This window comes from Tachyglossus aculeatus, chromosome 5, assembly GCF_015852505.1.
Source record: "Tachyglossus aculeatus isolate mTacAcu1 chromosome 5, mTacAcu1.pri, whole genome shotgun sequence".
Lineage (NCBI taxonomy): Eukaryota > Metazoa > Chordata > Mammalia > Monotremata > Tachyglossidae > Tachyglossus > Tachyglossus aculeatus.
In genome coordinates, this window is record NC_052070.1 from 18565033 (window position 1) to 18578802 (window position 13770).

Here is a 13770-nt window from a genome sequence, read left to right on the forward strand (position 1 = left end):
TTCATCCAGTTCATTTACATCATTGTGCCCACTATCCATTAAGGAACGTGTAATCCCTCAGGTTTTATCGTGTAACTCCTATGAATGAGGACTTTGTAACCATAAGTGGGTCTGATATTGGGTTTACAGATGTATGTTATTGTGCTCAGTCCCTCGTCCGGTGACGAAATTCAACTTTCTCCAGTGCAAGTACATGGAAAATGAAATAGATCTCTGTGTGTTTTCAATTTCAGTTGACATCCGAACCTATCATTAAATACTCAACTGTGCTCTAGTAATGGTGAGAACTATCATTTAAGAGGCTTGAAACAAATGGAAAAGTGTGATACATCTCCATTCTGAAAATGCCGTATTTTTTGTGTAATGTGATAAAATGTTACTGCAGGGAAACAAATAAATGTATGATTAAATTTGCTTTATATGTCCAAGGAAAGACAAATAACTTTTAGTGGTTCAGTGAAAGTGTTTGGGAAGATGGCTAAGTTGATTTCTTAAGTTGTTTTTTTTTAATTGTAAACAAAATGTCCTAATTCTGTGTGCCTTTATTTCCATGAATCTTTGAAAATAACTAGAACTTACAGGTAGCTCCTTCTTCTTTGAAGTTCAGATTCATTTTTACCATTGAAAATATGGCCATGAAATCAACCAACTAGATTTGGTTCATAACTAGATCATGATTTTTACTTTTTTTTTTTCATATTTGAGGAGGTGAGTACTGAGTACATTTGCTTAGAGGTACAATAAAATTTAGTTGACTTGACCTTCAATAGAGTAACCATATATGTATTAAGCACATATGTAGAAGGGATATGCAGTTAATATAAATCCATTTGAGTGATCACGTCGCAGAGCAAAGTATCCAGTCCCTACTCCAAATCCTGTGGCAACAAGAGAAATAAAAACAGTGAGTTCCAGGATATTTGGTTCAGTGGGGTTATTTTTCCATTAGTGTTTTAATGGTTTTTTTTCCTTCTTGAAGGAGAAATTTATTTTTTAATATTTTGTGGATCATGTTTCTCATTCTGTAAATGACTCAATTCAGTTTTTCTCTTCGTTTGTGAATTCTTATAGCCTCTTCATCTTCTGAATCATTGACAAAGTTTTAAGCCATTATGGGCTCTTCCATATATTTTGTCTGTAGAATTATCTTCACTCACCCTCTCCAACTATGCGGCTGTGTTTAAAAATCGTGATTTTTCTGTTTTTAAAGAAAAAAAGGTGCAAATAGAAATGTACAGCTATTGAACTCACTTTACCAATCCATACTTAACTAAAAAACACCGCAAAACCATATGTGCATTGTGTGTTTTACTAAGTAAAAGTTGAATTAAATAAGTACATTGTTTTTTCTTACCTGTTTAGCCTTTTATCTTTTCCACAAGTTGGGACAGTTTAGTATTTTTTTTTTCATTAAATTCACGTAAAATCCATGATACCCCATCAAAAATAGTAGTCTTACTGGTTTTTTTTTCATATTTGCACAATTTCTTTTCCCAAGAAATCTCTGAATCAATTTCCAAGAATTCTGTTCTGGCGATTTTTTCCTTCCTGAGTCCTTCCAATGCTGTCTCTCCCCCAGCTCCTTCCCTCCGCTGTCAGGGATGGGATGGGCAGAGCCCAGGCCGAGCCACTCCCCTCCACTCCCCTTCATTTACATCCTACCCCTCCTCCTGTGTTTAAAAATCGTGATTTTCTTCTTTTTAAAGAAAAAAAGGTGCAAATAGAAAGGTACAGCTATTGAACTCACTTTACCAATCCGTACTTAACTAAAAAACACCTCAAAACCACATGTGCATTGTGGGTTTTACTAAGTAAAAGTTGAATTAAATAAGTACATTGTTTTCTCTTACCTGTTTAGCCTTTCATCTTTTCCACAAGTTGGGACAGTTTAGTATGGTTTTTTTTTTTTAATTAAATTCACGTAAAATCCATGATACCCCATCAAAAATACTAGTCTTACTGGGTTTTTTTTTCTTATTTGCACAGTTTCTTTTCCCAAGAAATCTCTGAATCAATTTCCAAGAATTCTGTTCTGGCAACTTTTTCCTTCCTGAGTCCTTCCAATGCTGTCTCTCCCCCAGCTCCTTCCCTCCGCTTTCAGGAATGGGATGGGCAGAGCCCAGGCTGAGCCACTCCCCACCACTCCCCTTCATTTACCCCTCGTCCCCCTCTCCATCCCCCCATCTTACCTCCTTCCCTTCCCCACAGCACCTGTATATGTGTATATATGTTTGTACATATTTATTACTCTATTTATTTATTTATTTTACTTGTACATAGCTATTCTATTTATTTTATTTTGTTAGTATGTTTGGTTTTGTTCTCTGTCTCCCCCTTTTAGACTGTGAGCCCACTGTTGGGTAGGGACTGTGTCTATATGTTGCCAATTTGTACTTCCCAAGCTCTTAGTACAGTGCTCTGCACATAGTAAGTGCTCAATACATACGATTGATGATGATGATGATGATTTACATCCTGCCTCTGGCCTGCAACTCCCTCCCCCTTCCGATCTGACCAACTCTTTTATTCCAATGGTATTTGGGAAAGCACTTACTATGAACTAGGCACTGTTTTGTTCTGTTGTCTGTCTCCCCCTTCTAGACTGTGAGCCCATTGTTGGGCAGGGACCGTCTCTATACGTTGCCGACTGGCACTTCCCAAGCGCTTAGCCCAGTGCTCTGCACACAGTAAGCGCTCAATAAATACGATTGAATGAATGAATGAATGAATACTAAGCACTGGAGTAGATACAAGCTAATCAGATTGGACGCTGTCCATGTCCCACGTGGCACTTCAATCTTAATCCCCGTTTTACAAATGAGGTAACTGAGCATCTATCTACCGACTGTGTTATATTGCATCATCATCATCATCAATCGTATTTATTGAGCGCTTACTATGTGCAGAGCACTGTACTAAGCGCTTGGGAAGTACAAATTGGCAACATATAGAGACAGTCCCTACCCAACAGTGGGCTCACAGTCTAAAAGGGGGAGACAGAGAACAAAACAAACGTACTAACAAAATAACAATTGCACTCTCCTGAGCATTTAATACAGTGCTCTGCACAGAGTAAGCACTCAATAAATGATTGATTATCAACAAAAATGTTCAGTCGATGTCTCCCCACCCCTCAAGAATATCCAGTGTATGGCGATCCACCTCCGCATCAAGCCACAACTTTTTACAGTAGGCTTTAAAGCACTCAATCAGCTTGCCTCACCCTACCTTGCCTCACTAGTCTATTACAGCCCAGCCCACACACTCCGCTCCCCTAGCGCTCACTGTGACCCAATCTTATCTATCTCGCCACCAACCCCTTTCCCACATACTCTTTTAGACTGTGAGCCCACTGTTGGGTAGGGACTGTCTCTGTATGTTGCCAACTTGTACTTCCCAAGCGCTTAGTACAGTGCTGTGCACACAGTAAGCGCTCAATAAATACGATTGATTGATTGATTGATACTCTCCCTAGCCTGGAACTCCCTCCCTGTCCTTCTGTACCAGATCACCGCTCTCTCCACCGTCAAAGAATTATTAAGGAGACATCTTCTCCAAGAGGCCTTCCCCAATTAAGACCTATTTTCCCCGGCTTGCTCCCCCTTCTATCACCTTTGTACTTGGGATCTCTGACCCTTGGACCTTTGATATTCGCCCCAACCTCATGGTACATATGTATATATCTTTAAACTATGTATCATAAATTATTCATATAAATGTCTTATCTCCTCCTCTAGTTGGTAAGCTCAGTATAGGGGGCGGGGGGAACGTGTCTGCTAATTCTGTAATACTTTCCCAAGCACTTAGTACATAGTAAACACACAAATACCGTTGATTGATTGATATTATTCATTCATTGAGTCGTCTTTGTTGAGTGCTTACTGTGTGCAGCAGTTCCGAAATGAAAAAAAAAAAAGAATCACTAACTCCCTGATAGATCGGTTTTAAAAGGAAAACTGATGAAAATGTTGGCTGAGAAAAAAAGTAAAATTATTTAAATTTGTTGAATGTGAGAACGTGAATATGAGAAGCAGCGTGGCTCAGTGGAAAAGAGCCCGGGCTTTGGAGTCAGAGGTCGTGGGTTCAAATCCCGGCTCCGCCACTTGTCAGCTGGGTGACTTTGGGCAAGTCACGTCACTTCTCTGGGCCTCAGTTGCCTCATCTGGAAAATAGGGATTAAGACTGTGAGCCCCCCGTGGGACAACCTGGTCACCTTGTAATCTCCCCAGCGCTTAGAACAGTGCTTTGCACATAGTAAGCGCTTAACAAATACCATCAAAAACCCCCCAAAAAAGTAGGCTATGGACCAAGAATTCAAATAGATTATTTAGTGCCTGGTCTAAAAACTACAAATATGATTCTCTTTGATCTTTTGTAGTATTCCTGTGGAAATGTTCTTCAGTCTTTTCCCCACATTGGCTTAGTTTTTATTGGAGAGATAGCACTATGGCTCTACTGCAATTTTTGATTAAAATGGCTCAAATATGGGGTTTTTTTGCCTTTTAGGCTTATCCTCAGTATTAAGAGTAACACAGGTAGAGAATATAAAACTCCCCAGTTTCTTCCCTAGACTGTAAGCTTATTGTGGGCAAGGAGCATGTCTACCAACTCTGTTACGGTGTACTCTCCCAAACACTTAATACAGTACTCTGCGCACGGTAAGCACTCAGTAAATATAACAGATTAACTGAGTGATTGATTCTCACATTTCCTTTCCTTTCAGCAGATCAGAGTAAGGCATGAAACCTGGCTGAAAGGATTAGGAGCTAGCCTGTCTTCTACTAACCTACCCTTTGAAGAGCTGTGGGTCAAATTGCGATCTTTCACTAACTTTATTTCTCCCAGCTCAAATGTAATTTTGGTTGGCAGGAAAGGCAAAGCTAAGACAAGGTCAGATAATGGATTGAGCTCCCCAGTTTGCACTTTGTTGTTTGGGGATGCAATTTCATATTACTGATTTTTTTGATGTGGGTTATGGTCTAGTCTTGAGTATCGATTCGCTCAAAAGTGGATGGTTTGTGGAAAAATTTTCTCTTGAGAAGGCATGTCATAGAAACCTTTAAAGCAAGCCAATCTCCCCAGGGCACACCCTCCCAACTACCACCTCAGTTTCTGTGCGCGCAGACCACCCATAGTAATTTTGTAAAATTGATTTAGATATTTTACTATTTAATCAGTCATTTATTCATATTTCCCCATTCCTTTTTCTGCCTGTCAGTAATTTATTCTGTGTCTATCACCACTGTTCGACTGAAAACTCCTTGAGAGCAGGCATCCTCTCAGGCATTAAGCGCTTAGTACAGTGCTCTGCACACAGTAAACGCTCAGTAAATACAATTGATTGAATGAATGACTCCTATCTACTACTCTTCTTTTATTCTCCCAAGGGTTTAGTACAGTGGTCTGCCGTCTAGTGCTCAATAACTGTGAGCCCGCTGTTGGGTAGGGACCGTTACTGTATGTTGCCAACCTGTACTTCCCAAGCGCTTAGTACAGTGCTCTGCACACAGTAAGCGCTCAATAAACCCAAGCGCTTAGTACAGTGCTCTGCACACCGTAAGCGCTCAATAAATACGATTGATGATGATGATAAATGCGATTGAATGAATGAATGAAGTACTGTTGATTGATAAACAGAGGGAAACAAAAACACCCCCGATTTATCACAGGAAGTCATATAACTAGGCTGTTTCTTTGGGATCAAGAAATAGACATAAACTGTCAAAAATAAATTTGTCTCCTGGGCAGAGAAAAAAGTACTCGTGTCATTTTTTCAGACACATTCCCCATTACCATCGGTTTTCTTACTGGATTGGACTGTACCCAACTGATTTTCCACCTCCCACTGTTGGAAATTAGAATCTTGAAGCATATGAAAAGGAGAGCTAGAACTCAATTTATAGAGAACTGTGAAAATAATTTTACAAAAAATTCAAAATATTATGTGATCTTATGTCGCCTTTTGTACATATAGAGCAGAAAGGGTACCCAGATCCTGCTTCATGGTCTCCTGAGGGAAGATTCTTAAATATCCTTAGGTGATGGAAATGAAGCCACAAAAAGCAGTGCTGACTATATCTGTCAATGATTTATAAGCACTAAACTTGTTGGTTACTTGTATCAAAGGCGAGGACAAACCTACCAATATGCACCTGCCCTTTAAGTCCATCACTCCACAAATCAGTCAATAAATCATATTTATTGAGCAGTTACCATGTGCAGGACACTGTTTTCCTTGCTCCACCTATTAGAAGATTGAGTAGATTAAACCCAAGGTCATCCAGTGTTGCCACTCCTATTTTAAAGGTGCACTGATATTTTCAATAAGTAATTTTCTTGTGGATTTAATAATACACAGGGAAGCTAATATGAATATTTGGTTGAATTACCTAGGCATCCTTTTTTTAAAGTCAGAATTCATGCTGTACTTCTTTCTATATGCTTTTTTTTTCCTTTTTTCCTATCTTTTCTCATTTCTGTAGATTCAGATCCAGGACAAACAAGTGAAAATTGGGGGGAGAGACTAAAATCTTCTTACAGGACATATTCAGGTAATTGGCTAAGAAGTGTTCCTGCTTCAGTTGGTGGTTTTTGTTGAATTTACAATTTTAATTATCTACACATCATTTTAAACTAGCAATATCTGTTCTTTCAAGAACAGATTTGCTTGAGGAACTGAACAGCACAAATGACAACTTCCATCAGATTATATCCTGTAATTTTGGGTTTGTTTTTTTTTTTACCAGTATTTAAGTGCTTACTATGTGCCAGGCACTGTACTAAGCAATGAGATAGCTAAATGATAATCAGGTTGGACACAGTCCCTGTCCCACATTGGGCTCACAGTCATAATCCCCATTTTTACAGATGAGGTAACTGAGGCAGAGAGAAGGGAAGTGGCTTGCCTAAGATCACATAGCATACAAATTGGTGGAGTCAGGTTTAGAACTCAGGTCCTCTGATTCTCAGGCCCATGTGCTATCCAAAGTCCTTTACCTGACTTTCGTCTTACTGTTCAGCACCAGCCATTTGCACGTGATTACCGAATATAAACCAAGGATTTCAGACAATTCCTTCTCTTCTGTCTTTGAAACGTGAAAGTGGGTCTTAAGGACATTTATAGATTGAGAGCACATGACTTTTCTGCATTCTTTGTCATCAGCAGCATGGCTGTTGGCTTTGGCATGTCCTCTTCCTTTCACTAGATGATTTATCATTCTCAGCTTAGCAATAATATCCTTCCATCAAGGTCCAGTCTTTGTGTTTTTGATAAAATGAAAAAACAAACAAACCATAAAACAGTAGATAAACCGGTATCTTCAGGCTATTGGATTATGCCTTTCTCCTATAAAATGTGGGTTATTCCAGACTGCACGTAAGATCACTTGTGTTGGGTCCAGTTCATAATTTATAGAACTATCCATAAGCCTTATGAGTATTCAACGACAGGGGGGAAGAAAGAGGCTATTGGCTTTGGCATGTCCTCTTCTCACAAGATGATAGATCATCCTCAGCTTAGCAATAATATCCTTCCATCAAGGTCTAGTCTTTGTGTTTTTGATAAAATGAAAAAAAAAATGTAAAACAGTAGATAAACTGGTATCTTCAGGCTATTGGATTATGCCTTTCTTCTGTAAAATGTAGGTTATTCCAGACTGTGCTTAAGATCACTTGTGTTGGGTCCAGTTCATAGTTTATAGAACTATCCATAAACTTTATGAGTATTCAATGACAGAGGAGAAGAAAGAGGCTATTGGCTTTGGCATGTCCTCTTCTCACAAGATGATATATCATCCTCAGCTTAGCAATAATATCCTTCCATCAAGGTCTAGTCTTTGTGTTTTTGATAAAATGGAAAAAAAAAACGTAAAACAGTAGATAAACCGGTATCTTCAGGCTTTTGGATTATGCCTTTCTTCTATAAAATGTAGGTTATTCCAGACTGCGCTTAAGATCACTTGTGTTGGGTCCAGTTCATAGTTTATAGAACTATCCATAAACCTTATGGGTATTCAGCGACAGAGGAGAAGAAAGAGGCTATTGGCTTTGGCATGTCCTCTTCTCACAAGATGATAGATCATCCTCAGCTTAGCAATAATATCCTTCCATCAAGGTCTAGTCTGTGTTTTTGATAAAATGAAAAAAAGTAAAACAGTAGATAAACTGGTATCTTCAGGCTATTGGATTATGCCTTTCTTCTGTAAAATATAGGTCATTCCAGACTGCGCTTAAGATCACTTGTGTTGGGTCCAGTTCATAATTTATAGAACTATCCATAAACCTTGTGAGTATTCAGCGACAGAGGAGAAGAAAGACTATTGGCTTTGGCATGTCCTCTTCTCACAAGATGATAGATCATCCTCAGCTTAGCAATAATATCCTTCCATCAAGGTCTAGTCTTTGTGTTTTTGATAAAATGAAAAAAAAAATGTAAAACAGTAGATAAACTGGTATCTTCAGGCTATTGGATTATGCCTTTCTTCTGTAAAATGTAGGTTATTCCAGACTGTGCTTAAGATCACTTGTGTTGGGTCCAGTTCATAGTTTATAGAACTATCCATAAACTTTATGAGTATTCAATGACAGAGGAGAAGAAAGAGGCTATTGGCTTTGGCATGTCCTCTTCTCACAAGATGATATATCATCCTCAGCTTAGCAATAATATCCTTCCATCAAGGTCTAGTCTTTGTGTTTTTGATAAAATGGAAAAAAAAAAACGTAAAACAGTAGATAAACCGGTATTTTCAGGCTTTTGGATTATGCCTTTCTTCTATAAAATGTAGGTTATTCCAGACTGCGCTTAAGATCACTTGTGTTGGGTCCAGTTCATAGTTTATAGAACTATCCATAAAGCTTATGAGTACTCAGCAACAGAGGAGAAGAAAGAGGCTATTGGCTTTGGCATGTCCTCTTCTCACAAGATGATATATCATCCTCAGCTTAGCAATAATATCCTTCCATCAAGGTCTAGTCTTTGTGTTTTTGATAAAATGGGAAAAAAAAACGTAAAACAGTAGATAAACCGGTATCTTCAGGCTATTGGATTATGCCTTTCTTCTGTAAAATGTAGGTTATTCCAGACTGTGCTTAAGATCACTTGTGTTGGGTCCAGTTCGTAATTTATAGAACTATCCATAAACCTTATGGGTATTCAGCGACAGAGGAGAAGAAAGAGGCTATTGGCTTTGGCATGTCTTCTTCTCACAAGATGATATATCATCCTCAGCTTAGCAATAATATCCTTCCATCAAGGTCTAGTCTTTGTGTTTTTGATAAAATGGGGAAAAAAAACGTAAAACAGTAGATAAACCGGTATCTTCAGGCTATTGCATTATGCCTTTCTTCTGTAAAACGTAGGTTATTCCAGACTGCGCTTAAGATCACTTGTGTTGGGTCCAGTTCATAGTTTATAGAACTATCCATGAACTTTATGAGTATTCAATGACAGAGGAGAAGAAAGACTTGTAAGACAAGTAGTTCTCTCCTTTCCTTCTCTTTTTTCCCCCTCCCTTTCTCTTCCTTTCCCGTTTCCTCTATTTCTCTTCTCTTTCTTTCCTCCCCTTCTCTTTCCTTCCTCCTTTCTTAGTCCTCCCCTTTCCCATCCCTGCTGGCAATAAACTGTTCCTGATGTCTTCACAGTGCCCCATAATCAACGTGGTGTAATGATATCACATGGTTGGGGGGGAGAGCACTAATTAATGATAACTGTAGCATTTGCTAATTGTTTACTATGTGCTAAAGGCTGGGGTAGATTTAATTCATTCATTCATTCATTCAGTCGTATTTATTGAGCCCTTACTGTGTGCAGAACACTGTACTAAGCACTTGGGAAGTACAAATCGGCAACATATAGAGGTGGTCCCTACCCAATTAATGCAATATGATTCAGACCCTGCTCCAAAAGGGGGTTCACAGTCTTAAGGGGAAGGGAGACTAGGTATTCCCCTTTTAGAGATCGGGCAATTGAGGCACAGAGAACTTCAGTGACTTGATCATGGTCCTATAGCAGGCAAGTGGCCAAACTGGGATTAGAACTCAGATCTCCTGTCTCCAGTCCTGTGCTCTTTCCATTAGCCATAAATTATATGACTCTTTGCACACTGATTGTTCAAATGTTTCATTTTACTTGGTTCTTTTACAATAACAGTTGCCAACCCCTGCTCTACAAAGTGAATACAGTATGTTGAGAAGATTGCATGTACCCTTCTTTGAATCACAAGTAAAATGAAATGAAACTCAAAGTAATGGCAAGCTCTCTTCCTCCCTTCAAAGCCCTACTGAGAGCTCACCTCCTCCAGGAGGCCTTCCCAGACTGAGCCCCCTTTTTCCTCTCCTCCTACCCCTCCCCCCCCACCCTACCTCCTTCCCCTCCCCACAGCACCTGTATATATGTTTGTACAGATTTATTACTCTATTTATTTTACTTGTACATATTTACGATTCTATTTATTCTATTAGTGATGTGCATATAGCTATAATTCTGTTTGTTCTGATGATTTTGACACCTGTCCATATGTTTTGTTTTGTTATCTGTCTCCCCTTTCTAGACTGTGAGCCCGTTGTTGGGTAGGGACCGTCTCTATATGTTGACAACTTGTACTTCCCAAGTGCTTAGTACAATGCTGTGCACACAGTAAGCGTTCAATAAATATGATTGAATGAATGAAGTTCCTAATTTTGACAAATAATGTTTTTTATGTTTGAAGCACATTTCCAGATAGGTCATGCTTTCATGACATTGCCAACTTGTACTTCCCAAGCCCTTAGTACAGTGCTCTGCACACAGTAAGCGCTCAATAAATACGATTGATAATGATGATGATGATGATGATGACATGAGAGGTATGTATGTTATTTTGTAAAGAAAAAATATTCAATTCAGTTTTCCAAGGGTACAAAAGAGGGCAATTGAGTCTGAAAGCTTGCCTTCCTCATGCTGTGCGTGCGCTTCCATTCTCTTGTGAATTTATTTACTTTGCTAAAGCATGAGTTATTTTTAATCACATGGCCCTAAATTGTGACATGTGCACTTGAATTTAACAAAGAGTTTCATGCAGTTGGAGAAGTAGGTAAGGCAGATTAATTGTGGACATTCAAATACTAAATAATAAGGATGTAATCAGCTACTGAGAAACTGTATCATATTAAGAGGTGATGTGTGTCTGGTGCCAGGCAAGGAAAGTGGTTGCATTTGCCCCCCTCCTACATCACTCCTCACTCTCGGCTTCAAGGCTGTCCATCACCTCACCCCCTCCTACCTCACCTCCCTTCTTTCCTTCTCCAGCCCAGCCCGCACACTCCGCTCCTCTGCCGCTAACCTCCTCACCGTTAGGCCTCGTTCTCGCCTGTCCCGCCGTCGACCCCCGGCCCATGTCATCCCCCGGGCCTGGAATGCCCTCCCTCTGCCCATCCGCCAAGCTAGCTCTCTTCCTCCCTTCAAGGCCCTACTGAGAGCTCACCTCCTCCAGCAGGCCTTCCCAGACTGAGCCCCCTCCTTCCTCTCCCTCTCCCGTCCCCATCCCCTCCGCCTTACCTCCTTCCCCTCCCCACAGCACCTGTACATATGTATATGTGTTTGTACATATTTATTACTCTATTTTACTTGTACATATTTATTCTATTTATTTTATTTTATTAATATGTTTTGTTTTGTTTTCTGTCTCCCCCTTCTAGACTGTGAACCCACTGTTGGGTAGGGACCGTCTCTATATGTTGCCAACTTGGACTTCCCAAGCGCTTAGTACAGTGCTCTGCACACAGTAAGCACTCAATAAATATGATTGAATGAATGAATCACTTCCCTTTTCTCCTTCTACAGCCCAGCCCACTCCCTGTGCCCCTCTGCCGCTAACCTTCTCCTTACTGTGCCTCATTCTCGCCTGCCCGCCATTGACCCCTGGCCCACGTCCTTCCCCTGGCCTGGAATGCCCTTCCTCCACACATCCGCCTAACTTGCTCTCTTCCTCCCTTCAAAGCCCTACTGAGAGCTCACCTCTACCAGGAGGCCTTCCCAGACTGAGCCCCCTTTATCCTCTCCTCCTCCCCTCCTCATCGCCCCCCCCGCCCTACCTCCTTCCCCTCCCCACAGTACTTGTATATATTTGTACATATTTATTACTGTATTTTACTTGTACGTATTTTCTACTCTATTAATGATGTGCATATAGCTATAATTCTATTTATTCTGATGATTTTGCCACCTTTGTACATGTTTTGTTTTGTTGTCTGTCTCCCCCTTCTAGACTGTGAGCCCGCTGTTGGGTAGGGACCGTCTCTATATGTTGCCGACTTGTACTTCCCAAGTGATTAGTACAGTGCTCTGCACACATTAAGCGCTCAATATATCTGATTGACTGAATGAGAGATTTGTAATTCATCTGAAGGTTAAGGTAACTAATGCACTAGTTCGAATAGGAGAGCTGACACGCGTCAGCTCAGACAAGGTGGTAGGTGTGCCTCCATAGACAAGTGGAGCACCTTTATAACAGAAACCCTCCACTCATGCTCACTTTCAAAGAGAGCAACCCCTGGGTAGGGCCAGTATTAAGCATCTACTGTGTGCAAAGCAGTGAGCTAATTGCTGGGGAAGGATATTTGTGGGAGAAAATTAGACACTGCTGTACATTGTTTAGGTCCTCCTTGGAAAGGAATTCAAGAAAGCTGTTGCCAGCAGCAGGGCGGTGTTTTTTCATTTTTCTTCTGGCATTAACTAGAGAATCGGGGATGTGTACAGTGCCTGGAAAGTGCAACGTTTGGAGGGCAGTAATATCTCAATATATATGACTGGTTATTTGCAGCAAAGTTAGGGCTTTTATCACGCTAATCAACTGGACTAGGTTAGCAGTGTGGAGAGCATGTGTAAGAGAAGCAGTGTGGGCTAGTGGAAGGAGCACAGGCCTCAAGACTCAGGGGACCTGGGTTCTAATCCTGGATCTTCCACTTGTCTGTAGTCTGATCTTGGGCAAGTTACTTAACTTTTCTGTGCCTCATTTGCCTCATCTATAAAATGGGGATTAAGACATGGGACGCCGACTATGTCCAACATGATTAGTTTGTATCTACCCCATGGCTTAGCACACTGCTTGGCACATAGTAAACACTTAAAAGTGCCATTTAAAAAATAAGTGCCATTTTGTTGTTCTAGTTAGTATATGGTGTACCTTAGACGAATTAAATCATCAACAGAAAGTTCCTTCACAGTCTTAAGTCAATCAATCAATCGTATTTATTGAGCGCTTACTGTGTACAGAGCACTGTACTAAGCACTTGGAAGTACAAGTTGGCAACATATACAGTCCCTACCCAACAGTGGGCTCACAGTCTAAAAGGGGGAGACAGAGAACAAAACCAAACATACTAACAAAATAAAATAAATAGAATAGATATGTACAAGTAAAATAAATAAATAAATAAATAGAGTAATAAATTTGTACAAACATATATACATATATACAGGTATATATGTTTAAGTAATTAAAATGTAGTGACTGGAGCCCTTGCTTAAAACAAGATAAATTCATTTTATGCTTTTGAAGTCCTATTCGGAACTCACATTTTAGAATATGATATGAGGATCCTTGAAGGCCGAATACTCTATTGTGCCCTCCCCAGTGCTTACTACAGTGCTCTGTACTCGGGAAGCATTCGTTAATAGCGCTGATTGATGGACATGTCTGTCATTCTCTTTGGTGACTGTAGCGAAATCAAAGTGTCTGCATTCCAAGATCTGGAGGTTTTAAACACAAACGTGAAATAATTGAGTAAACCCAA

The 13770-nt window shown here is 40.1% G+C and overlaps 1 protein-coding gene across 3 annotated transcripts in view; it reads left to right on the plus strand.

Annotated features, from left to right (window-relative positions):
* Positions 1-13770, plus strand: part of ANKRD12 (ankyrin repeat domain 12) — a 129914-nt gene that overhangs the window by 27190 nt on the left and 88954 nt on the right. The window contains exon 4 of one of the 3 annotated variants that reach the window (XM_038747530.1): positions 6483-6551. The exons of the other annotated variants lie outside the window; for them this stretch is intronic. Coding sequence (XP_038603458.1) covers positions 6483-6551 — 69 coding nt within the window. The remainder of the gene's footprint in view (positions 1-6482; positions 6552-13770) is intronic. 3 annotated transcript variants of the gene reach the window in all.